The following is a 23,756-nucleotide window of genomic DNA, read 5'->3' on the forward strand; positions in this document are numbered from 1 at the left end:
AGTGAGCTGCAGTGAAAAACATTGCATCTACCTCTTCATGGACTGAGCTCATCAGACCAAACCGACACACACATTTTTGATTTAATTTATTAAGGTGATAATTTCTATATTATACACATCTGTCATGTACATCAGAAATTAAACAGGGAAAAGAAAATATAGTTACCATAAACCTCTTATTAAAATTGTTCTTTTACAAAAGAAAAATTGTTATTGACACATTTACATCTTGTTTTCATGTACAGGAGTGTGAGTGGTTGAGTTGTACATGGAGGATTAAACAGACAGAGCAGTGTTATTCAGGTATTTACATCCTCACTTTTATGTACCCACTGTTTTTATCAAGTGTTACATACCAGAACAAGATTAAAGTCATACACTGTGTTAGAGTTAATAATTTGAGGCAGGAAATGGAAAGAGGCAACTTCACCACCCCATTCCACTCATCATGCTACAGCAACTCTCAGTGATCAAGCCAGGTGTTTTCACTTCAACCTTCTGCTGGTTTGATCCACCACAATGTCTGTGGACCCTGAAATCAGAACTTGAGTCTGAGGGTGGAGACCAGGCCTGACAACCTGACCTCCCCTCCTGGAGATGGTAAGACTACTGAACAAGAGAAGTTGCAGAGTTTTCTATTAAAGTGCTTCACTTTGTCAGACAAACACCTGAGTCCAAACTGCATCAGAAATCAGATGTGCCCTTTTTGGTGCCTTCAAATACAATCAATGTGAACAGCCACACTAGCTTTTTATTCATATGGATAAATAGGATGAATCATCTGTTACTGACAAATCAGCCAAATTAAACCTCACATCATCATAGATGGGTCCAGCGTGTGTGTTTAGCTGAAGTCAAGACTATAACATTGTCATGTTCAGAGAGGAAATCACAGCCATATCAAATGTTTCACACAAGAAGCTGAGCTAACATGTTCTTTCACAAGACAAAAGCTTCAAATAGACAACTGGAGCTTTCATTTAATAGTAAAAATCAGACTATTTCCTGTTGTGGTTTTTGAGGAGGCAGAGAAAAGAAGTAAATAAGGTAACAACTGTCTAATGCTACATGTGTTCAAAGCCAGCAATCAGTCCATTTTAAGTTGGTTTCACTTGAATTTGGTGTTTTACGGTTTAATTTTTCCACGAGACATAAAGGAGGTAATAAAACCTTTTTCACAATCATGAAGTTGTTCTAAGATCAAACACTTTAAAAGTAGGAGCATAAACTGTGTCTTATTATGCAGATGAGACAGTGACTCATTAACACTTTCAGGTATTCATCTGGACCACTTCAAACAGACACAGATAATAATGTGAGAGATTTAAGGAAAAACAGGAAACCACCAGGATGACAAATTTGCTGATAGAAAATCTGACACTTGATCAGCTAATATTTCAATACAGAACAACTTAACAGGAAGAGGCCACCGCGGGGATGTTGTGGTGACAGTTAAGGCTGTGACACAAATGCACGCTAGGAGAAAAACTGCTGCTTCAGGATATTAGTCTGAGGTGAGATTTTGGGATTCATGCATAATTTTGATGCACATTCTGAGCCACAGAGACCTTCTGTGTTTTGGTTTGAAAGAATCAAACTTTCTTTCACAAAGACACCAGTTCTCAAATCCCAGCTCCTTCACAACTTAATGAATGCGTGTGTGTGAGCACGCACGGCCTTGTTCTGAGCAGGCTCCCTAATGTGAAGTCTGGTGGCGGAGCCTTGTCAGACTCCTGCTCCTCCCGGCTCTCTCACTCCTGTCCAAAGCCTTCGGTTTCCTCAATGGCAAACACCAGCTTCTCCTTCAGCTGCTCGTAGCTCTTGTAAGGCGGAAGGTCCAGCCGGTTAAAGCTGGGAGAAGCAGAGGAAACACATTTCAGCTCCACACTCTTCCTCCTCCCATTTCCTGTTTGCAGCCAATAAATCTTGGAGCTTTATCGGTCAGACCTCACTCGCATGCCAGGTCCATAATGATGCCAACTCTGAGTTACCCTGAATCAATCTGCTGTGCCATTGTGTACTCACCACGTGTGACTTCTGGGGAGCCAGTTGTCTTTTCCCACCTTCTCAATACAGAACTTCTGAGGACCATTACTTCCTGTGGAGTACGACTCAGTTCAAGAGGAGTAAAAGAAGCTGGGACTAATTTACAATCTGAAACTGCTAGTGAGAAACTCCACTCTTTTGGTCTCAAAATACTAAAGTAGATTTGTTTCAGAAATTTGCAGCTTAAAGTGCAAACGAAAGAACAGACTTGAACAGAATCCTCATAGACTGGGAGTGAAAAGCTGTATTTATTACCCATCAGGTCAGCGAAGCCTCCTACAGGCAGGCGACAGGTACCGGTGACAAACTGCAGCAGTCTCATCCTCTTCTCATTATCCATCTCTTTTATGAACTGCAGTGAAAAGTGTCAGCAGGATTCAGATCAAACAGCAGCCGATTAAATCAGATATAGAGACAACCAGATTCAATCTGACTTGTGGAACTAAACAGAAATACAGATAATTTTTAGCTTCTCCACATGAAGCTTCTGAAACGCACATGTAAATCTGAATAAGTCTAATTAATGCACCTCCTGCAAAAGGACCAATCGGAATAATTTCAGAGCTGCACTGAAACAGCAGGAAGGTAAGACTGACAGTTAATGTAAAGCAAACCAATAGATAATGTAACACAGACTCCCTGTGATACATCAACAAAAACCTGTGGATGTATCCGAAGCTGAAGAAGATGAAGCTGACGAAGAGGAGGCTGCTACCAAACACTGACCTGCCAGAACCAGATGATCTGTTTGCTGCTGCGAGCGTAGTGTCTGTAGATGGTGTTCTTCTGCCAGTCGGACAGGTCAATCTCCTGCATCCCACACAGCATTACCTGAAATGGGACACACTTCAACCATCTGGGTCAGCCCTTATATCACTTCCTCTGTGAGCTAGAGGACCATTTCCTGTTCAGTCATACCTCCAGCTCCTTAGCATCAAAGTACTGCAGGTACTGTTGAGGAAGGACCTCATTGAAGCCTTCAAAGAATGCCTGAGTTTGCTCCTCCACTCCTCTGGACAGCCTCCACTCTGCTACCAGTCTGAGGGGAGGACAAATCCACTGAATTATCAACCCCCTCACAGAGACACAATGTCCTGTCCGGGAGAACTGTTTTCAGGCACAGACCCACCTAATGTACTCCTCCTTGTTCTCCTCTGTGACTTGGATGTCTCCTCCTCCAGGCTTCAGCTCATTGGTGGTGATTTCTCCCAGAATGTCTTTGTCCACAGAGAAGAACATTTCAAGCCCGCACTCCTCAATGTCGTTATCCCTGAGAGCAGCAGAGAACACTGTGTTGTTTGCGTGTCTGTATGACTGTGTGTATGTCTGTATTCAGTCCCTAAGTGGATAGATGGATAGATGCACTTGATCCCAAACTGGGAAATTCTCATAATTTTGTTACATTATATTACAAATTCCCTTAATTTATCTTGTTGACAAATGAAAAACAGCTTAGAGTTGCACCGCAGCTGAAACACATGGCTCTGTCTACTAACTTGATCCACATGAGTGAGTTATAAAACTCAGGGTCTATTGACTCCAGGTCTTTGAGGGCCAGTGGCTTGTTCAGGATACGTTTGTAAAATGGCAGTGAGAAACCAGTGTCAATGAACTTCCCATGGAAAAGAGCCTGAGGGGCAGAAAACACAAGGCTTCTCTTAAACGCTGGTCCTTCTGGCCACACTAAAAGAAAATTCAGCACAGCAAATTCAGGGGCTTAGGACTCACCATGGCAATGAAGCGTCCAATAAACTTGAAATACTTGAGGTGGTCAGGGTTGATGTAGGAAGCAGGGTTGATCTGGAGACAGTAGTTATCTTTACCAGCATATTCAAACAGGCAGTACATGGGGTTCAGGACCTCATGGGACAACAGGAAGAACCATTCCCTGGAGAGGAGGACACACATGAGGAGACAACCAAGCCAGCCTGTTAACATGTTGAAGAGGAAGGTGGATAACTGAAGTAAAATTCACCAGATCTGCTGTTGATGTTCAGGTTAACAAACACCAAGCACTTTAGAGGGAAAAAGTCACACCTAAACAACACACGGTTACACACGGACACTTTGTTGAGTTGATTTCTGACTTACCTGGCAACGCCTCCATAATCAAGGCCCTCCTCACCAGGGAAGATGATCCACAGTCTCCGTCTTAAGTCTTGAGCATTGAAGCTCATTATCTGAAATGGAGGAAATGAAGTGATAAATTTAAGACACCAATAATGTCAAATGCATTTGTCTAAAACCAGGTTCAACTGATACGAAGAGAAAAAAAAATCTAGAAAGTAGGAAGTAAAGTCTGACTACTTCAAAATGGTCCTATTTAGAACCAGTTCGAAAACCAGTTCAAACTGGGAGTCACTGGGAGATTCTGATTAGACCAGTTCAGCTGAAGTTCACACAAGATGCAGGAATTTTTAATTAAGTACTATTAAACAGATAAGGCTGAATGCAGCAGCACATCCTCCTGGGGGGAGGGCAGGAGCTGGGGCAGGAACTAGGGTATGGGGCCTGTACAGGGGCAGAGGGTTGGGGTCAGCCTACCTGCTGAAAGGAGTCCTCAAACAGAGTTTTCCTGGAAGCTGTGATCTTGATGTGTTGGGGCATGGACAATTGCTGGAGAAAAGTGAAATGTCAGCGACAGTCTGAGGTGAAAAGTGCTTTCAGTCATTCAGGATCCACCACAGAAGAATTTCTACAGTAGTAATCGATCAGACCTTCACTCTGAAATAGGATCCATTTTATCATAAAGATCACTTTGTGACAAGAGTGTGCTCTCCCCAATACAGAGAAAAAACATTCATCTTTGCCATGTTATAGATTGTCTGGGTCGGGTGTGTGTGTGTGTGTGTGTGTGCGTGCGTGCGTGTGCGTGCGTGTGCGTGTGCGTGCGTGTGCGTGTGCGTGCGTGTGCGTGTGCGTGTGCGTGTGCGTGTGCGTGTGTGGTGGGGGGTGCCCTGTTAAGCTCTGACCTGTCTCATGAAACGTGCAGCTACAGCTTTAATGCAGCCACTGGATCAAAATATGAATATATGAATATGAATACAAGAAAGAAAACACACGCTCAGCTCCTCGACTTTTAAATTCTCCTTCTCTGTTGAGGTCTTAATAAAATTGCTAGTGGTCACGTCAGTTTTAGTTTAGCTGTTCTTTGAGAGTGTAGGTTCATATTGACACCACCAGTCTTTGTTACCACATCAACGTGTAGTGATTCATCAGCCGTATAACTAGAGGGTGACAGGACTCAATGCTCTCAAGAGATATCTGGCACAGTGTATGAAATGAACTTGCTGCAAAATACAGATTCCATCATACCAGGAGGACAATTATGTGCCAAGATTTGCATTCTCACAGGAAATACCTCTCCTAATGAATTTGAATAACATTTAACAATTTAAAACAGTTTGCATCTTACAGAGGTTATAATAGACAGTCTGCTTGGTGAGATTAAACAGAGACATGCTTTCATTCAGAATAAGTGTTCAGCAACCCCCAGTGATCCCTACCTGGCACCAGAATCTGAAGTACTGTACTTTGGCTTTGAAGTCTCGAACGTAAGTGATCTGGGGTCCATTTTCACTGTAAATGAAAAGAAACAGACTCTTAACACATTTTAATATTGCTAAATGAACTGCCTCCCCAAGGAACCATCACCTTATTGTGGTGGGGAGGTTTGTGTGCCCCTGTGAACTTGGGGGCTGTGTTGTCTGGGGCCAAGTGCCCCTGGTAGGGTCTCCCACAGCAAAGTGGTCCCAGGTGAGGGGCTGTCAGAGAGCTGTCAACTGATCACCAACTGGTGGTGAGTTGGGTTACATGGCTGGGGAAAACTCAGGACAGACCTGGCAAGCCCAAACGTGTAGTGCGGGTGAACTGGGAACGTCTTGAGGAGGCCTCTGTGGGAGACCTTCAACTCCCACCTCCGGCAGAGCTTTTCCAGCATCCCTGTGGAGGTTGGGGACATTGAGCCTGAGTGGTCGATGTTCAAAACTTCTTTTGCCAAAGCTGCCACGGGAGGCTGTGGCCTCAAGGTTTTAGGTGCCTCAAGGACCCTTGGACACCGTGGTGTACACCGGTGGTAAGGGAAGCCATCCGACTGAAGGAGGAGGCAGATATGTTAGCTCGAGGGACTCCTGAGGCAGTTGCAGGGTACCGACAGGCCCAAAGGGCTGCAGCCTCAGTGGTGAGGGAGGAGTTTGGAGAACGCATGGAGAAGGACTTTGGGGAGGCACCAAGGTGTTTCTGGAAAACTGTTCGGCATCTCAGGAGGGGAAAGCGGGGGAACATCCAAGCCATCTATGGCAAGGATGGTTCACTGTTGACCTCGACTGAGGAAGTACTCAGAAGTTGGAAAGAACACTTTGAGGAACTCCTGAATCCAACTTGCACGTCCTCTAGGGTGGAGGCAAGAGCTTGGAAAGCTGTGTCCGAGTGCTCTGCAATAAGTCGGACGTGTTTCAGGTGGGGGGTTAGCCTCCACCAGGGTTGCGGTTTGTCATCAATCCTGTTTGTGATTTTCATGGACAGGATATTGAGGCATAGTCATGGGGGAGGAGGGCTGCAGTTCGGGGACCTGGGGGTTACATCTCTGCTTTTTGCGGACGATGTGGTCCTATTGGCTCCATCGGCCTGTGACCTCCAGTGCTCACTGGACAGGTTTGCAGCCGAGTGTGAAGCAGCTAGGATGAGGATCAGCACCTCTAAATCTGAGGCCATGGTTCTCACCAGGAAACCGGTGGCATGCATACTCCTGGTAGGAAATGAGTCCTTACCCCAAGTGAAGGAGTTTAAGTATCTCTGGGTCTTGTTCACAAGTGAGGGTAAGATGGAGCATGAGATTGGCCGGAGAATTGGAGCAGCAGGGGCAGTGTTGCGTTCGCTCTACCGCACTGTTGAAGAGGGAGCTGAGCCAGAAGGCAAAGCTGGTCGGTCTTTGTTCCTACCCTCACCTATGGTCATGAGCGATGGGTCATGACTAAAAGAACGAGATCACGTTCAAATGGGTTTCCTCAGGAGGGTGGACGGAGTCTCCCTTAGAGATAGGGTGAGAAGAACGGCCATCCGGGAGGGACCTGAAGTAGAGCTGCTGCTCCTTTGTGTGGAAAGGAACCAGTTGAGGTGGTTCGGGCATCTGATAAGGATGCCACCGGGACGCCTCCAAGGGAGGTGTTCCTGGCATGTCCAGCTGGGAGGAGGCCATGTGGCAGGCCGAGGACCAGGTGGGGAGATTATATCTCCACACTGGCCTGGGAGCACCTTGGGATCCCCCAGTCAGAGCTGGCCAATGTGGCTGGGGAAAAGGAAGTGTGGGGTCGTCTGCTGGAGCTGCTACCTCCACGACCCAGCCCCGGATAAACGGATTAAGATGAATGAATGAATGAATGAATTGTCATGCTAATTCCTTACCACTTGACATGTTTTTATCTGAAGCTTACATGTGTTGCTACTTTCGTGTGCTTTTCCATTCCTGCTCACATTAAAATAATAAAATTATGTTATTTTGAAGTTCATCTTCCCTGACATTTGAGGTAAATCCAGAAGGTATTACAGTTCACAGCACACTGACACACATACACACAAGTATGTGTCACATTCTTATTCCCACTTAAAAAAGTTTCTTTGGCACTTTGCTCTCTCTCTCCTTCTTTCAACCCACCCAGTCGGGGCAGATGGCCGCCCCCCCACTGAGCCTGGTTCTGCCTGAGGTTTCTTTCTTAAAGAAGTTTTTCCTTGCCATTGTTGCCAAGTGCCTGCTCATGGGGGGATCTGTTGGGTCTCTTTAAATAATTTTATAAAGAGTGTGGTCTAGACCTGCTCTATATGTAAAGTGCCTTGATGTAACTTTGTGATGATTTGGCGCTATACAAATAAATCTGATTTGATTTTATTCAATCTCAGATTGACTGAGACTGAGTGAGACTCATTTATCACATTAGGATAATCATCACATCTAAAAAATAGAAGGAGCTTTCAGAAACCACTGGTACGATGAAGAGGAAATCCATGCTAAGCTCAAGAATCATTTTGGTTTGATGTTGTCTCTCGGCTTTAAGTAAGTGCTCTGTCAACAGCTTTGTTCATTTGTGGTGACATTGCATTTTTCAATCTCATTTATTTCTGGCACGTAGAAGAGCTGGATAGACTAATGTCTGACTTTCAGTTACAACCAAAGCAAGCAGGCTCCCAACAACAACAACAGATGTCTTTTTCTCAACATCTACGAGCGATGAAGTTCATCCAATCATTTCATCCTATAGTAACAGAGTGTTCTTACTAATTTAACTTAAACTTTTCTCCACTTGGTTCCTCTGTTCTACCTGCTGCTGTTGGAACACCTTAACACATTCTAAACTAATTCCACGCAGCACTAGTATTCTTCTTTTTAATACTGCTGTTACAGGTCTTTGTATGGAAACACACTACCTCTTCATCAGCTGTTGAGAACCTGCACTAGTTGAGCAGCTGTGACTCCTGTTTCGAAACCAGTTAACAAAGAACACAGGTGACTTGATGGAAATCAGGCATCATGGGTAAATTGTAAGGTTTAGAGTTAGCAGAATCCAATATGGTGGAGTACATACAGTGAGGACTTCCCAGTGCGAGGATCCATGTAGGTGGTGGTTCTCCTGTTGTGGTCTACGAAATATGGAATACCATCCACTGTGAACCTCATCTCCCAGCCCTCCGGAAGTGGCTTCTCATTGAGCAACCTAAAAATATATGTATGTGTGTATGTATATATATATATATATATATATATTCAAAATGATGTCATATACACACAGACGCGCAGACACACAAACAGACAGACAGACTAACCCTTGTGTACGTGGGTCCTCCCATTGTGTTGACCGTGTTGGGTGATGTACAAAATAAACTCTGCCATTGCTATCAGTTCTTTTCTCTGAAAGACACAAAAACAATTTTTGACCAATTGTTGAGTCACATCATCAAGACCTTCAAGCCAGTTAACTTCACAACTCTGAGACACTGGAGAGATTGAATTATTTCCCACTGAACAAACAGAGAGGTCTAAATCTATCCACTTCCTATGGCAGTGATATGAAGGCGGATGTAACCAAATCAATCAAAAAAGATTCCCATCTGAGCATCATCTCTGACCTGGACATCGTACTCAATGCATCTCGCACCAGGTGGTGCTGACAACGCGTTCAAAAGTTATGGACAGGAGGCTTTGGAGCGCATCTGTGACCACTATGGGTCACAGACCGGTGCAGCTGATCCCCTGGTGTAGTAGGAGTGCTTGTATGATCAGAAAATCCCTCATTCAGAGAGTCTTGCTGACATATGGTCACTTCGCTTGGAGAAATGTTCTCTGATTTCAAACTTTGGCTGAAGTGGCGCTTGTCATTCCAGTCTCCGTGTGGCAGTAGAGCGCAGATTCATCCACCAGACCAACATCAAAACAGCCATGAGAAATCGTCTGTCTGAGGAAAAAGTCCAAAACCTTATGACAATAACATCTGCTGCAGTCCCACGTGAGGTATTTGATTACGGTCACACGATTCAATTCCATGCGGACCAGTAGGAAGATGTGACACTGTGCGTTTAGACCACAGTAGGTGAACTGTTCATATTTTAAATCGTTTAATTTCATTGTTCATATGTAGCTACTGGGGCAACAGTCAGTTGTTTTTGTCACTGCGGAGAAAAAGCTTGCATATATTTATCTGCTTGCTTAATGAAGCTACACCCCCAACTCATGTCATATCCCTCGTACCACAGGTCGAGGAGGCGGCGTGGCTGCAATATTTCAGTCAAGCCTATTAATCAACCCTAGACCAAAATCTGGCTGCAGGTCTTTTGAAAGCCTCACTCTTAGTCCCTCCCACTCAGACTGGAAAGGGGAAAAACCAGTTTTCAGAGTTTATATCAGAGTTAGTACTCAGTACAGATAAAATCATTATACTGGGAGATTTCAATATACATGTTGATGTAGAAAGCGATAGCCTTAGTTCTGGGTTTCTTTCCCTACTAGACTCAATTGGCTTTTCCCAGCATGTGAATGAACCCACTCACTTCTACAATCATATCCTTGATCTTGTTCTAACATATGGCATTGAAATTGACAAGCTAACAATTCCTCCCCAAAACTCTCTCCTGACTGACCATTACCTTATTACATTTGAGTTTACTTTAATGGACTCCACAGCATTGGGGAATAAATTCAGCTTTAGAAGATGTTTATCTGAAGCTGCTGCGGCTAAATTTAAAGAGAACATTCGGTCATCATTCCCAACAATGCCATATCTAAATTCAAATGAGGATTTCTCCCATACGCAGGTTGATGACCTTGTGACTAGCACTATGGCCACACTGTGTTCAAGTCTCGACAATGCTGCCCCTCTCAAAAAGAAAGTATTCAAACTGAGGAGGCTGGCTCCCTGGTATAATTCCCAAATCCGTGCCTTAAAGCAGACATCAACGAAATTAGAAACTGACGTTCCAGTAAGTCAGAAGAGTCTCACAGAGCCTGGAAAGATAGCCTAAAAAAAATGTAAAAAAGCTCTCCGCAGCGCTAGAAGAAAATATTACTCAGCACTCATAGAAGAAAACAAGAACAACCCCAGGCTTCAAGCACTGCAGCCAGGCTGAAAAAGAGCCATAGCTCAGTTGAACCAGTGATCCCCTTAGCTCTAAGTAGTGATGATTTTATTAACTTTTTTACAGATAAAATTCTCACGATCAGAGAAAGAATTTATCAGCTCTTGCCTACATTAGATAAAAATCTCCTACAGAATACAGCAACTCCTGAATCAGCTGCAACGCCTCTTTTACATCTGAAATCATTCTCACCTCTGAATCTCTCAGAGCTAGTTTCTATAGTGTCATCATCCAGACCGTCAACCTGTCTATTAGACCCAGTACCAACTAGCCTCTTTAAAGAGATCTTTTATTTAATTGAGCCGTTCATTCTAGATTTGATTAATCTGACTTTATGTCTGGGTTATGTACCTCAGGTACTTAAGACTGCGGTCATCAAACCCCAGCTTAAAAAGCCTAATCTTGATCCAGATGTTTTGGAAAACTATAGACCCATATCGAACCTTCCATTTATTTCTAAAATCATTGAGAAAGCTGTAGCAAAACAACTACATGATCATCTGAATGGGAACAGATTGTTTGAACAGTTTCAATCAGGATTTAGAGCCCATCATAGCACAGAAACAGCACTGGTTAAAGTCTCCAATGACATTCTAATGGCTTCAGACAATGGATCAGCCTCCATACTTCTCCTTCTAGATTTTAGTGCTGCATTTAACACCATAGATCATAATATTTTACTACAGAGACTGGAACATGAAATTGGAATTAAAGGAACTGCACTAAGGTGGTTCAAATCCTACAACAGCTCCTCCTCATGCACTATAGTCAGTCATGGAGTCCCGCAGGGTTCGGTACTTGGACCAATCCTCTTTAGGCTTTATCTGCTTCCTCTAGGCAACATTATCAGGAAACACGCTTTCAACTCCATTCTAAGAAACCTTGGAATAACTTTTGACCAGGCCATGTCCGTTGTCCCTCACCTAAAACAAGTCAGTGGGGCAGCTTTCTTCCACCTGAGACACATGAGGAAAATCAGAAACATCTCAGAAGAACATCAGAAAATCTCAGGATGATGGAGGAAAAACTAGTCCATGCATTCATAACTTCCAGCCTGGACTACTGTAACTCATTACTATCTGGATGTCCAAACAAATCACTGAAAGGCCTTCAGTTGATTCAGAATGCTGCTACACGAATATTACATGAATATACTAGGAAAAGAGATCACACTCCTGTGTTAGCTGCTCCTTTGTACCTCACATAAAACAAGTTAGTCGGGCAGCTTTCTTCCACCTGAGAAACATCCTTTCTCAGGATGATGCAGAAAAACTAGTCCATGAATTTGTAATTTCTACGCTGGAATACTGTAACTCATTACTATCTGGAGGTCCAAACAAATCTCTAAAAGGCCTTTAGTTGATTCAGAACGCTGCTGCACGAATATTAACAGGAACTAGGAAAAGAGATCATATCTCTCCTGTTTTAGCTGCTCTTCATTGGCTGCCATCAAAATATATAGAGTAGAATTCAAAATCCTTCTTTTAACATATAAAGCTCTTAATGGCCAAGCTCCATCGTATCTCAGAGAGCTCATAGTTCCTTAGTGTCCTAGTAGGCCACTCCGCTCTCTAGATGGAGGTTTACTTGTGGTTCCTACAGTCTCCAAGAGTAAATCTGGAGGCAGATCTCTCAGTTATCAGGTTCCTCTTCTATGGAACCAACTTCCAGTATCAGTCCGAGGGGCGGACTCTTTAACAATTTTCAAACCGGGTTTAAAACTTTCCTGTATGACAGAACTTATAGTTAAAGAGTTAAAGTCCTCTACTCTTTAGTTATGCTGCTGTAGGCCTAGGCTATTGGGGGAAGGACTGAGCTTCTCTCTCCCTTTCTGTCCCCGCCTCTCTGTCTTTCGCTCTCCCTCCCTCCCTCTCGCTCACTCTCCCTTCCTCCCCCCTTGCATGCGCTGATAAGAACCATCCTTCTTAAAAAACACAGTTTCATCCAGTTCTATGCATTTATACTGCATTTACTAACCATCTTCTGCCAAAGCCTGTCTCTCCCAGTTCCTCTCCTCTCGCTCCCTTTCCTCATTCTGCAGGTGGTGACTCATCGCTATCCCATGTTCCTGCAACACCTGCTGGTCCCATATCTTCATGAATTCTGTACTACAGCTCAACTCCATGAACTTCATGCAGCAATATGTTCCAATATGTTGCTCTCTCTCTCTTTCTCTCTCTCTCTCCCCCACTCTCAACCCAACCGGTCGAGGCAGATGGCCACCCCCATTGAGCCTATTTCTGCCCAAGGTTTCTGCCTCTTAAAGGAAGTTTTTCCTTGCCACTGTCGCCAAGTGCTTGCTCATCTGGGGATCTGTTGGGTCTATTTAAATCATTTCATAAATAGTTTGGTTTAGACCTGCTCTATATGTAAAGTGCCTTGATGTAACTTTGTTATGATTTGGCGCTATACAAATAATCTGATTTGATCTGATTTGCATTATGCATATGTGGTTTCTTCTGCCCCAGCCTGGAGGAGCAGGGGATCAAACCAACGGCTATCTGCGCCTCCCCCTCACCTGCTTGAAAAGCCTTGATGATCTTACCCCATCCATGTGGCAGAGGCCCCAGAGGATCAAACTCCTTGTTCTGAGTGGCTGACGCCTGGTCTTGAACCTGCAGAGCAGAAAAGAAGAATTATAAAGATAACACAAAGTTGTTTTATAGCCATGAACAGTCACATCACACGCGTAAACTGGTTACTGTAAATGCTTTATTATTCCAATATGAACTAAAACCTTCATCTGTCTGTGCACAAGTAAGCAAACGGGATGATTTACATAAGCTTATCACCAACCACATCTTTTACAGGCCACATCACTTCACAAACAGGAAGTCTCACCCCAAATATGAACCTCTGGTTGAACTGCTGCATGGCACCCTGTAACTGGCTGCGCTGGTGCTGCCACTGCTCATAGTTACGCACTGTCTCTATGGTGGGGCGCTGCCACGTGGTTGTTCGTGTAATGTGGTCAACAAAGTAGACACGCCCCATCTGGTCGACACGGCGCTCCCAGCTTCAGACAAATGAAATAAGGAAGTTCAATGACAAAAATTAATTTAACATGGTCCTCCACAATATAATTTAACTATTAGACTTTTTTCACGTTACTTCTTAGGGCTTGTGACATAAATAAAGTGACAGGGAGAGAAAGCCCAAGAGAGAGACTGGAAATGACAAGCAGCACAGATCTGCCAGTAATCTACCAATACTACTACATTTATAAAACTTGCACAGTGTATACTAGCCTACGATAATCAACAATGCCATTAAAGTAAGAGGCAAAAGTCAGAGCATGAGTGCAGACATTAGTCCACATCAAGTTAATCATCAATGTGGTGAAACGAAGGAGTTTAAGGATGGAGCTACAGACTGCTCTCTAACGACACAAAACTCTGTCAAATAACATCCGGAGACTTTAGAGACATGAAGGTCAGACAGGCAAAGGCAGTCAGTCGGTCAGACTGAAAGACAAACAAGCAAGCAGACACAGACAGGCAGGCAGAAAGACAAGCAGAAGGAGGGAGGAACAGTTGTCAGACAGGCAAAAAGAGTCAGTCAGTCAGTCAATAAGTCCGACAGTTATTGACAGACAGGCTGCAAACCTTGAATAAATAAATAAAATTCCCCACTACATCTGTTTCTCAGAAGAGTAAGATGAAATGTGAGGAGTTTTTACCCAGGGGGCAATGGTTCAGGGCGTTCCCACGTCGTTCTCTTTTCCACGTGATCAACAAAATACACTCTCCCATTTAAATCCACCCTCTGTTCCCACCTAGATAAAACATGAATAATAAAATTCAGCACTTCAGGTAATGGTAAACATCTACAACCTTTTAGGTTGTGTAAAATCTAAAACAGGCTTGAAGAGCTGTCATCCCACTGCAAGAGCTGCAAAAAGCCAGTGAAGGCCACAACTTAGGCACAATGATGACACTATAAGAGAATAATTATTAATAATAAACAACAATTAATACCCCAGAACAAAAAGTGGCAAACTCACGGATGTAATTATTCTTCAGAAAAATGGCTTGTTTCCTACAAACAGTAAAATCACGCTGTCCAGCTGATGAATAAAAATTCATCCTCCTCTGAGTGTCACTGACACTCAGCACTGTTCAGGGAAGTCAGACCATGCTCTTCATGTCAATGACACAATAACTTGGCTGCATTAGTGAAAGGGACACTGGACACTCTCACATCTGGTGCTCTGTACCATCAGCTCTTTACAACAGAAGGAGAACTAACCCGAGGGGCAGCGGCCCAGTGTTGACAGCTGGTAGCCTGGGGCTGGACACAGGGGTGACGGTTGGCTGCCTAGTCGCTGCAGATCCAGAGCCAGGGCTAGAGCTGGGGGCTGATGCGGAGTTCCTATCTGAGCCTGCTGAAGGACTTGAATCTGGGGTTGATGAGGGTCCTGAGGCCAGTGTTCGAACTGGAGTGTCAGAACTAGACTGAGCATCATTGCTGTCAGCAGGGACAGAGCCATTACTGGAAATCGCTGAGGTAAGAAGATGACACTGAGTGTTAACTGCACATCTTCGGACCAGCTAAGAACAGACAGGTTAAAATAACTAATTTCATTACCAAGGCAGACTTTGCAAGAGCAGATTAATTATATATATAGATAATTACATTATATTATATTATAGAGTCTTTACACATTTAGGCACAATCATTTGTTCTTCTTAAATGTGGCTCCCATTAAAGTATGATATCTGATAATTCAGGCTGAGGGAAGATCTATGACAGGAATTAGATTGTGTAGTGGTTTAATTGAAGATGAGGACTTCAAATTTGCATCAACAACCCAGCAGCATTTCTTCAGTACAAATCTGACCTGGTGAAGAGGTGGGCCTGCGAGGGGTTGGAGGAGGAGGTCTGGAGGGCCTGGGCGGACGGAGAGGCTTTGAACTCCCTGTTGACACCATGGGAGATCCTGAGCTGGTCACCGACCTCCGGCCATTGGGAGACAACTTGTGCTCAGCACCATCCACAGCTGGAGAGTTGTCTCGACTTCGCCTATAAGGAGCAAGGGAAGATGGCGATCAACAAAGTAGATACTAAGAATGGAACACTAATGATTTGTGAGAAGAGGCGCTTCACCTTGTGGCATAATCCCCATTAGGTTGTGATTCCTCATTTGATGCACCTGAAATAAAAACTGTGGAACAATGAAAATATCAGAATACGCACAATATGTGTAAGAATTAAAATATCAGAATAGACACAATATGTGGAAGAATGAAAATATCAGAAAACTGAATAAAAAGAGGACATTAGGCCACCATAGCCTCCTGATACGGCACTATGACCTGGACACTGACGGTAACAGTCTAGCGAGATTCCAGGAAACAATGGGAGTCTTGCCTAATAAGGACAAGGCACAACACTGTGTTGAGACATCTGTAAACCTTGTCTGTACTTGTTAAGATGCTAAAGTTATTCAAAGGACAACAAAATACACACAATGTTGTGTCTCCAGGACAGATATTATTAAGAAATGTTCTTGGAGGTTGGGTCACGTTCCCTTGGGATTGGAGAATGGAGAAAATGGAGGTAAACAGGATGAAGCCTGCGCAGTCCACATATATAATCATTCGAGTATAAGAGAACCTCTGGGTTCTGTAATACTTATCTCCGACTGTGATGTTAATAGGGCTACTGTAAATAAAGGAGACTCCCCAACTGACACCTGTGACTCAGCGTCTGTCTTGATATTTGATGTCCATTGAGCCGTCACTTTCAGCATAATAGCATACACATACACACACATGCATGCTCACATACAGCATAATAAAAACTGTATTCAATCTGACATGACCCTCACAAACACTCTAAAAATGTATTTTGTATGAAAACATTGACAATTCATCATTATCTTGTATATTTTATAAATACAGATGTGATAATAACAGGCCCGTGTATTTCTGACTCTCCTCAGCTCCCGTGACTCACTGTGATGGTCAGCAGTGGCCATAGAAAACATCTCAGGGTCGACGGTCATACCATCCAGGCAGACAGACAGATCTCCCACTACATCTGTCTGGTCTCTGTCTGCACACAGCTGTAAGGTCTGCACCACCTCGGAGACTGCATTCACACAACAGAAACACAACATGGTCCAGGAAGAAGAATGACAACTGGGGTGAAAGAGACAGTAACATCATCAGAGTCAACTGCTGGCTCAGTGTAAAGTGAGACAATATGAGAGGAACATGGGAAACAACTTGAATCTGTTCCCTGTTCACTGTTGGGCTGAATGTTTAATCCTTCTTTTCTCCAGCTGGAGGAATGGGGCTTCATTTATAACAATCACGCTCATACAACAAGTATTTTTGTCAAAGTTATGGGAAGGTTCCACATCCCTCTGATGTGGAACATTAAACAGCACTGGAAATGGAATTTGTACCCAGACTTCGGCCACATTAGCTCTGCTGGACAAGATCCATGCAAACATGAGGCAGGTGTCTGAATCGAGTCTTTTGAGAAACAAATAAAATTCTGTGAAAATTTACCAAGACAACAGCAGATGATCAAATCTGGAAATAGCTTCAAATACTTTTTAGGGTTGGGTTTTAGGCTTTTTGTATGACTGGAGGCCTGAACAGACTGAAGGGATGAAGAAAAAGGTCAGCAAAGGATGAAAATTCTGACCTCCATTGACAGCTGATACTCCCAGAGGAAGTGTTTCAAGACGTCAGAGAGTGAGTCAACTGCTTCCAATACTTTTTTGTGTGCACATTTAATTTGGCTGCCGGGAAAGCATACTTGAAGGTGTTTGTTCAAGGTGTTCCTGCTGTGCAGGAAGTGATGCATTTGATGTTTCCAGCAGATCCACGACCACCAATAAAGACATAGCATTGTTACAGTAGATGAAACTAGAGAAAAAAAACCTTTACAAGAGTAAAAAACAAACATTCAAATTGCATGAAAGACAAATGTTTGTGGTAAGATGTATTCATTAAGTATGCCATTTAGTCACATTGTCTTTCAACACTGTTAATAACCACACACTTACTACAAACACACATTCATAAAGAAGAATGCTTAGTTAAGGGCCAAAAAAGAGAAATAAGCTTAAAGTCTCTCCGCATTAAAGACTCACTCTTCATGTTGTTAGATTTTAGCATGTCACTGATGTCCAGCGTGGCCATGCCCAGCAACACGTCCGCCTTCAGGGTCTGGTGGCTCCACACTCGAAATGACAATTTGCTGAATGGAGTCACAATCCTGATGAAACCAACAGATAGGGTCAGGAAAGGGCACTCACTGTCAGTCTCTAGCCACCAACGTCTTATTCATCAAAACATGAAGATCAGCAGCGTTTCTTCTTTCTGGCAGATCTACTGCTCCTTGATAAGATCCATTCTCACACTAAACTCTGAACTAATGAACCAATTTACCAAAAAAGATAATGTGTCATTAACTAACACAATAAGAATAACAAAAGCAAGTGATTCCACAGATACGATATCACTATCACTATCACTGTATGCTGATAATGCCATCAATGCCAGCTGTTTGTGATGAAAAACCTCTTTAGTGAGTGAAGAGGTGAAAGCCACAGTGTGTGTTAGCAGCTACTGTCTTTGTGGTGAAAGCAAGTGAGACACAATGAAGTTCATAAGCTATTCAGGGACAACCAGAGTCACCATCATCATCCCTATGAGCATCCCCAGGAAAAGACATCTGTGGACAAACGGGCTCAGGTCAGATTAGAAATCTATATTAAGGAAGTCAGAGTGCATAGCATCCTAGACAGCCTAAAATTAAGAGATATAATGTGTGAATATGTTAAACTGCATGAGGCTGGAGGTGTGACTGCATTAAATGTCCAGTGCATGTGTGGAAACAGGAATCCTGAAAACGTACCAGACATGCTCTATTACTGCTGTGTGGATTTTTACATCAGCTAAACACATTGAAACCACAGAGATCCTCTTTTCTTTTACAGTCCATCCTAAAAAAAAAAGAAAAGCTCTGCCACTGCAGGAAAAACATTTGCTGTATTTTTCGCACTATAAGGCACACTTAAAATCCTTAAATTTTCTCAAAAATTGGCAGTGCACCTTATGTCTGAATTCTTGTTGTGCTTATGATCATAATCCAATTATAATCAAATGTTGGGCTAAAACATTGTTCCAAAGGTGTTTACTATCACTGGCAACAAACCAATCAGAGAACAGCAGCAGTACGCTTACCTCTGCCACTTTTTGTAATACCGGGACATATTGTGCTTCACTTTATATATGTTTTATCATGTGCCTTATAATCTAGTGTGCCTTATGTATGAAAATAGACCTATTCATTGATATTGGACCTTATAGTCCGCAAAATACGGTAGATCAGCTTCTTCCTCAGAGCTGGAGCCCAAACAGTTTTTCATGAATCACTTGTGAAACTGGGTAATGTGAACAGTAGTATTTTTGTGCTCATCTTTTCTTTGAACAATTCAACATGTGAAATGCAACAAGATTCTTGAAGAGCAACTTCAACCTGCTACCTTTGGAAAAACATGAACTTCTTTTTCTTCTTGTCACGGACAGATAACACTGTTGATGCTACAGGCTGGGTGAACAAGTGTAATAGCAGGAGTTTAACAAAAAGTGTCACGTGCTTCGTTAATGGTGTTGGCAGCCACCAAGTTGACATGTCTAAAATGTATGGGCTTTAATAAATACAGTAACGGATAAGTAACACTATTCTGAAGTGCTCTTGTTGTACCTTGTTAACTATAATGTCTTTGTATTTACGGTATATGAAAAAAGCAGATATCCAAATACCAGTTGGTATCTTAGTCATAGCTCAGTTATGAAATCTGAGTGTCAGGACAATCAGAGCCGGTGGAAGGTAAAATGTAAACGTGCTTGCCAAAGCTAACCAAGTCTCAGCATACTGGAATAATCTATTTAATGAGAAGTGGTGGATTATCAAAGTTGTGATTGTCATGGAAGTGATTTCTGACTGGACTCACACAGTGAGCGGCTGTTTCCATTTTGGGCTGTGCGTGTTGTTGCATTTCTCTGTTTTCTTGGACTGGCCCTCGACTCTCACTTCCACATATGGACTGGGACCAAACCAGTTTTTCTTGTTCTCCTTTAGCTTTGCTGAGAGCACTGAAACAGGAAGAATAGGGTGTGGCGCAGACAGTCAGCCATAGTGGTGCCAGGCAAACAAAGTGTGACAGAAACATCTCAGAAGCAGGAACATGCTGCATGTCACATATAACATGACGGCAAGGTAATGGGATTTAAAAGTTATGAATTTTAAGAGTAGGAACATGAATGTGGTTAGTAAAGCAGTGAATTTAAAACTTCAGGTATTAAAACCGTCTTGTAATAAAACTGGACCATGTAGTTCATGTTGACCATGAGTTTTGACCTCATAATACTCATAACTCATAATAGCAAAGCACAGATGTTACTAATAACAATGAGCTGTGACAGAGTGACAGCATGAAAAGTCTGAATGTGAAGCAGGTAATTGAAAACATTTTATCAACTGCTCTCATGTATCAAAATGTCTGTGTGGGGGGAACAAAGATATCCAAAATTGGGCCCTGATGTTTTTACCTGACCCTTGGTCAGGTAATGGATCCTGATGACTCACCAATGATTTGAAGCTGGGCCTTCATAGGGTATCCATTCGATGTGCCCGACTTAGAGACTCCACTGGCCATGACATAGGGCTGGGGTGAAAGCCTGCAGTGCAGACAACACATCAGAGAGGTGACTCAATGCTGCAGGAAAGTATAAGTACAGTGAAATAACCCTAAAATGTGCAAGAGCTGCAGAAATTCTGTCGATCATTAAGTTCAACAACTTTTCCACACCTTCATGTGTTTCCACTTGAAGCACAAACGAGTGTTAAACCGCAAAGTGAAGCTTTTCACAGTACAAAAAAAAAAAAAAAAGACGTTAACAACCTCATCTCATCTTGGTCCCCCAGCTCTGAGCCCCTCTTAGCTGCGGGGCCAGCACTGATACTGCAGTTAGATATTTTGGTGAGATTCACTTTAAAAGATAAAACACAGTTACTGCAAATCACTTCAACTAAAAGCATCAAACAAGTGAATGCAATGTCATTTAATGTAACAAAGCTCTCAAGTGTGATTTTACCCCCCTCCCATATAAGCATATTCGTCATATCACAAAAGCATCATCATCTGTTCAAGTCCAAATGATCCGCAGATGAACAGATTGGCCAAGTCAAGACTCAGTAAGGGAACATTGGGTCAGAAGAGTTTGGAACTCTTTAAAGTTTACATGAAAGAAAATCAAAGTGAAGTATTTGCTGTGTCTGATCATGAGGCTGACTACTCATCTGCTTTATCTCCATACAAACAAGAAACAAAATTTTGCACATCATTAGAAATAAAAGTGTAATAATATATTGACAGAAGTCTTCAGACCTAGACAACCGATGGACGGTTCCAGTCAAGTCTTTGGCTTCTCTCGGGGGACTTAATTGTCCTGGATCAGGTTTTCATCTTTGTAATAAACTAGATCAATCCAAGATCTCAGCTCCCATCTCTTACAGGATCTCTGCAACTCAACCACAGTGATGAGCAAGTTTTTCTCCTCAAGTTGCTCAGTTAGCAGCTCAGCTCAGGGAAGAGTTCGCTTGTTCCAGGCTTCATCCATTTATGAATTATGGACTTGCTCTGGGAGAGAGCTTAATTTCATGTCTGAACAAAGAGTCTGGTTTCCAGTTTTTCCTTGTGAATTAAAATAAATTTAAAATCAAGGAATTCCTGTGACCTTTCGTAAAATCTACCCTGATGTGTCATTGGATAATGAATGGTCCTCAAGCTATCTCTTCTAGAGCACACATGACAGAACAGGAGAAAATTAGGAGCTCCTGGGTAAATTTCAACTTTGGCTACTGATTTAATCTGTCAATAATTCATTGCAACTGCTGATTTTCCAGCCTCATTGTTTTGTAGATGATGATATCTGCTGAATATTAAATTCTTACATGTCAAGTCTGGACTTGAATGTTTTTGTCCAGCTATAGATCGCAACCATAGGTCAGCAAATTGTATTTCAACATCTGGCTTGTCTATATTGTACAGTTGTATTGTAGTAGTCTATTTAGTCTATATGTGTATAGTCTATTTATTTTCATGTTAGAAACTCAAAGTAAGATGAAGATCAGACAAAATCACACCCTGCACATGTGAAGACTTACAGAGAAAAAGACCCAAAATGACTCAAGATATGGAAACGCTTCACGAGGAGACAAGACAGGACTGTCTTGACTGTCAGACACAAAAAAATAGCACAATCAAGCCTTCCAGCTGTGAAGAATCATTCCCATAATAGTTATCCGTGTCTTCACCAAGACACAAACTACATATGAAGTTCAGAGACAATAAGAAGCGTTATCTCAGTCAGAGGTCACTGAGTGTTGGAAAAGTTGGCCCTCCATCCACTCGTTATGATAAAAAGGTTTCAGAGCTGAAAGAGCAGCACTGGCGTAAATCTGGATTATTACTGCTGGTGTAGTCAGCACGTTGGCATTGTTGTTATGTTGTTGCCTCACAACAGGAACGTCATGGATTCAATACCCTGGCATGGGCCTTTCTGTGTGGAGTTTGCATGTTCATGTACTCTCCAAAGAAATGCAGGTTTAGATTAATTGGTGACTCTAAATTGTCCATAGGTTTGAGTGTGAGTGTTCGCTCATCTTTGTATATTGGCCCTGAAATGAACTGGTGACCTGTCCAGGCTGACCCTGCCCTCGCCCAGTATGAGCTGGGATTGGGTCCAGCACCCCCCGCGACCCAGAAACGGATAAACGGTAGAAGGTGAGTGTGACTGAGTACTGGTGCAGGTTGCCCAGTATGTGGCTCCACCTTCTGATGCTAGTCTGTCTAAATATGTAAACTGAGACTCAAACCTCAGCTGTTCTCCTGGAGAACAGGACAACTAGTTGAGGAAAAGAAACTCACCAATGTTGCCCCCCACCACCGGGACGGACCTTACGGTAAATATTAATCCTACTCTGCCTGGGTGACAAGCTAACGCTAGTAGCAGGGCCGGGAAAGCAGCCGGTCCTTCTAGCCGATGAACCACACTTACATTGGACCGAACTGTGGAGGGCGGTCTCCGAACCTTCCGGATCTGCCGGATTTGCCAGACCTGTGTAGTAGGTGCTAGGTGTCAAGTCAGGCGTTCTGCAAGCCCTCCAAGCCCAGCTAACCCTAGCAAACTAGCTGGAGTCATCATGGCTAGCCGACAGAATCAAAGTCCGGTAGATCCCGAGACACCTAATCGTCGCTCAAGAAGCGACCGAATGACACGTACCCGGGTCCGGAGCTTAGTGAGCGGGAAGAGAGGGCTGAAGGATTCGCCTCAGTCAGAATTCACTTCAGGAAGGAGAAACTTCCACCATCTTCGTCAGATCATGTCACGTGACCGAAACAAGGTGGGGCGCACGCTACTCCGGACTCGCGCTGCGATTGGACCTGAGCCGGGAGAAAATAGACAAATCAACGGCCAGTAAACACGCTGTGGCTATCACGTACTCTGGTCAATCAATAATCAAAACCTCAAATCTTCAATAAGAAATGTGTACTATATCAGCTGTTTAGAAAAGTCCTGTATCAATCCCAACAGGCAGAAAACACTTTAAAGACACACATGCTGTTTTCCAGAGTTTTTCTCCCTTTCTGCATTTTCAGGTGATAGTCTAACTGTCAACGGCAGATGTCATTGTTGTACTTCTGATAATCACGACATTGTCAGCCTCATCATTCAATATTTCTCCTGGCAACTTCTGAAATCAACTGTAATTTATTAATATTCACACAGAAACACATTTTAAATATTTCTCTCCCACTTTTGATTTTAACAAGCAGGCTCTTTCAAAATACACTGACTGGGAAACTAATAACAAAGTTTTCATAGAATCTGCTGTCAGAAAATTACGTAAAAAATAATTATTTGAATTATGAAGTACATTTTGCGGTAGAATTGTGAATCAACGTTTCAGTTACTCATTTAAACAAACAGAAATGCCGAAGCTTCCGGTGCTTTATTTTGGAGGTGGTGAAGTTGTGGTGTGGATGTTGCCTCGATTGA

The 23,756-nt window shown here is 43.0% G+C and overlaps 1 protein-coding gene across 4 annotated transcripts; it reads right to left on the reverse strand.

The window, feature by feature from the left end:
- Nucleotides 1–79: 79 nt before the first annotated feature.
- Nucleotides 80–23,087, reverse strand: itchb (itchy E3 ubiquitin protein ligase b). 4 transcript variants are annotated; one of them, XM_029505443.1, is made up of 24 exons: nucleotides 22,980–23,087; nucleotides 20,281–20,359; nucleotides 19,646–19,787; nucleotides 17,777–17,901; nucleotides 16,627–16,761; nucleotides 15,775–15,832; nucleotides 15,509–15,690; nucleotides 14,917–15,169; nucleotides 14,348–14,443; nucleotides 13,510–13,684; nucleotides 13,214–13,283; nucleotides 8,863–8,947; nucleotides 8,625–8,753; nucleotides 5,553–5,625; nucleotides 4,591–4,662; nucleotides 4,138–4,226; nucleotides 3,775–3,934; nucleotides 3,543–3,676; nucleotides 3,176–3,316; nucleotides 2,965–3,085; nucleotides 2,773–2,877; nucleotides 2,302–2,398; nucleotides 2,026–2,098; nucleotides 80–1,851 (listed from the first exon to the last, which is right to left on the reverse strand). In XM_029505443.1, exons 2-24 carry the CDS (start codon nucleotides 20,348–20,350, stop codon nucleotides 1,752–1,754), a joined length of 2,685 nt encoding a protein of 894 aa, XP_029361303.1. In that variant the 5' UTR covers nucleotides 20,351–20,359; nucleotides 22,980–23,087; the 3' UTR covers nucleotides 80–1,751. The 4 variants fall into 4 exon arrangements, with proteins under 4 accessions (XP_029361303.1, XP_029361302.1, XP_029361304.1 ...); XM_029505442.1 differs by having other exon boundaries at nucleotides 20,281–20,372; XM_029505444.1 differs by lacking the exon at nucleotides 22,980–23,087 and adding an exon at nucleotides 22,755–22,960.
- Between the last annotated feature and the right edge of the window lie 669 nt (nucleotides 23,088–23,756).

This window comes from Echeneis naucrates, chromosome 7, assembly GCF_900963305.1.
Source record: "Echeneis naucrates chromosome 7, fEcheNa1.1, whole genome shotgun sequence".
NCBI lineage: Eukaryota > Metazoa > Chordata > Actinopteri > Carangiformes > Echeneidae > Echeneis > Echeneis naucrates.

Coding starts and splice junctions, on each gene's coding strand:
- itchb (XM_029505441.1), bottom strand. Junction 3,317..3,542: donor AACTCACTCATGTGGATCAA/GTTAGTAGACAG, acceptor TGCTGCTCTCAG/GGATAACGACATTGAGGAGT. Junction 2,099..2,301: donor AGGCTTCGCTGACCTGATGG/GTAATAAATACA, acceptor CGTACTCCACAG/GAAGTAATGGTCCTCAGAAG.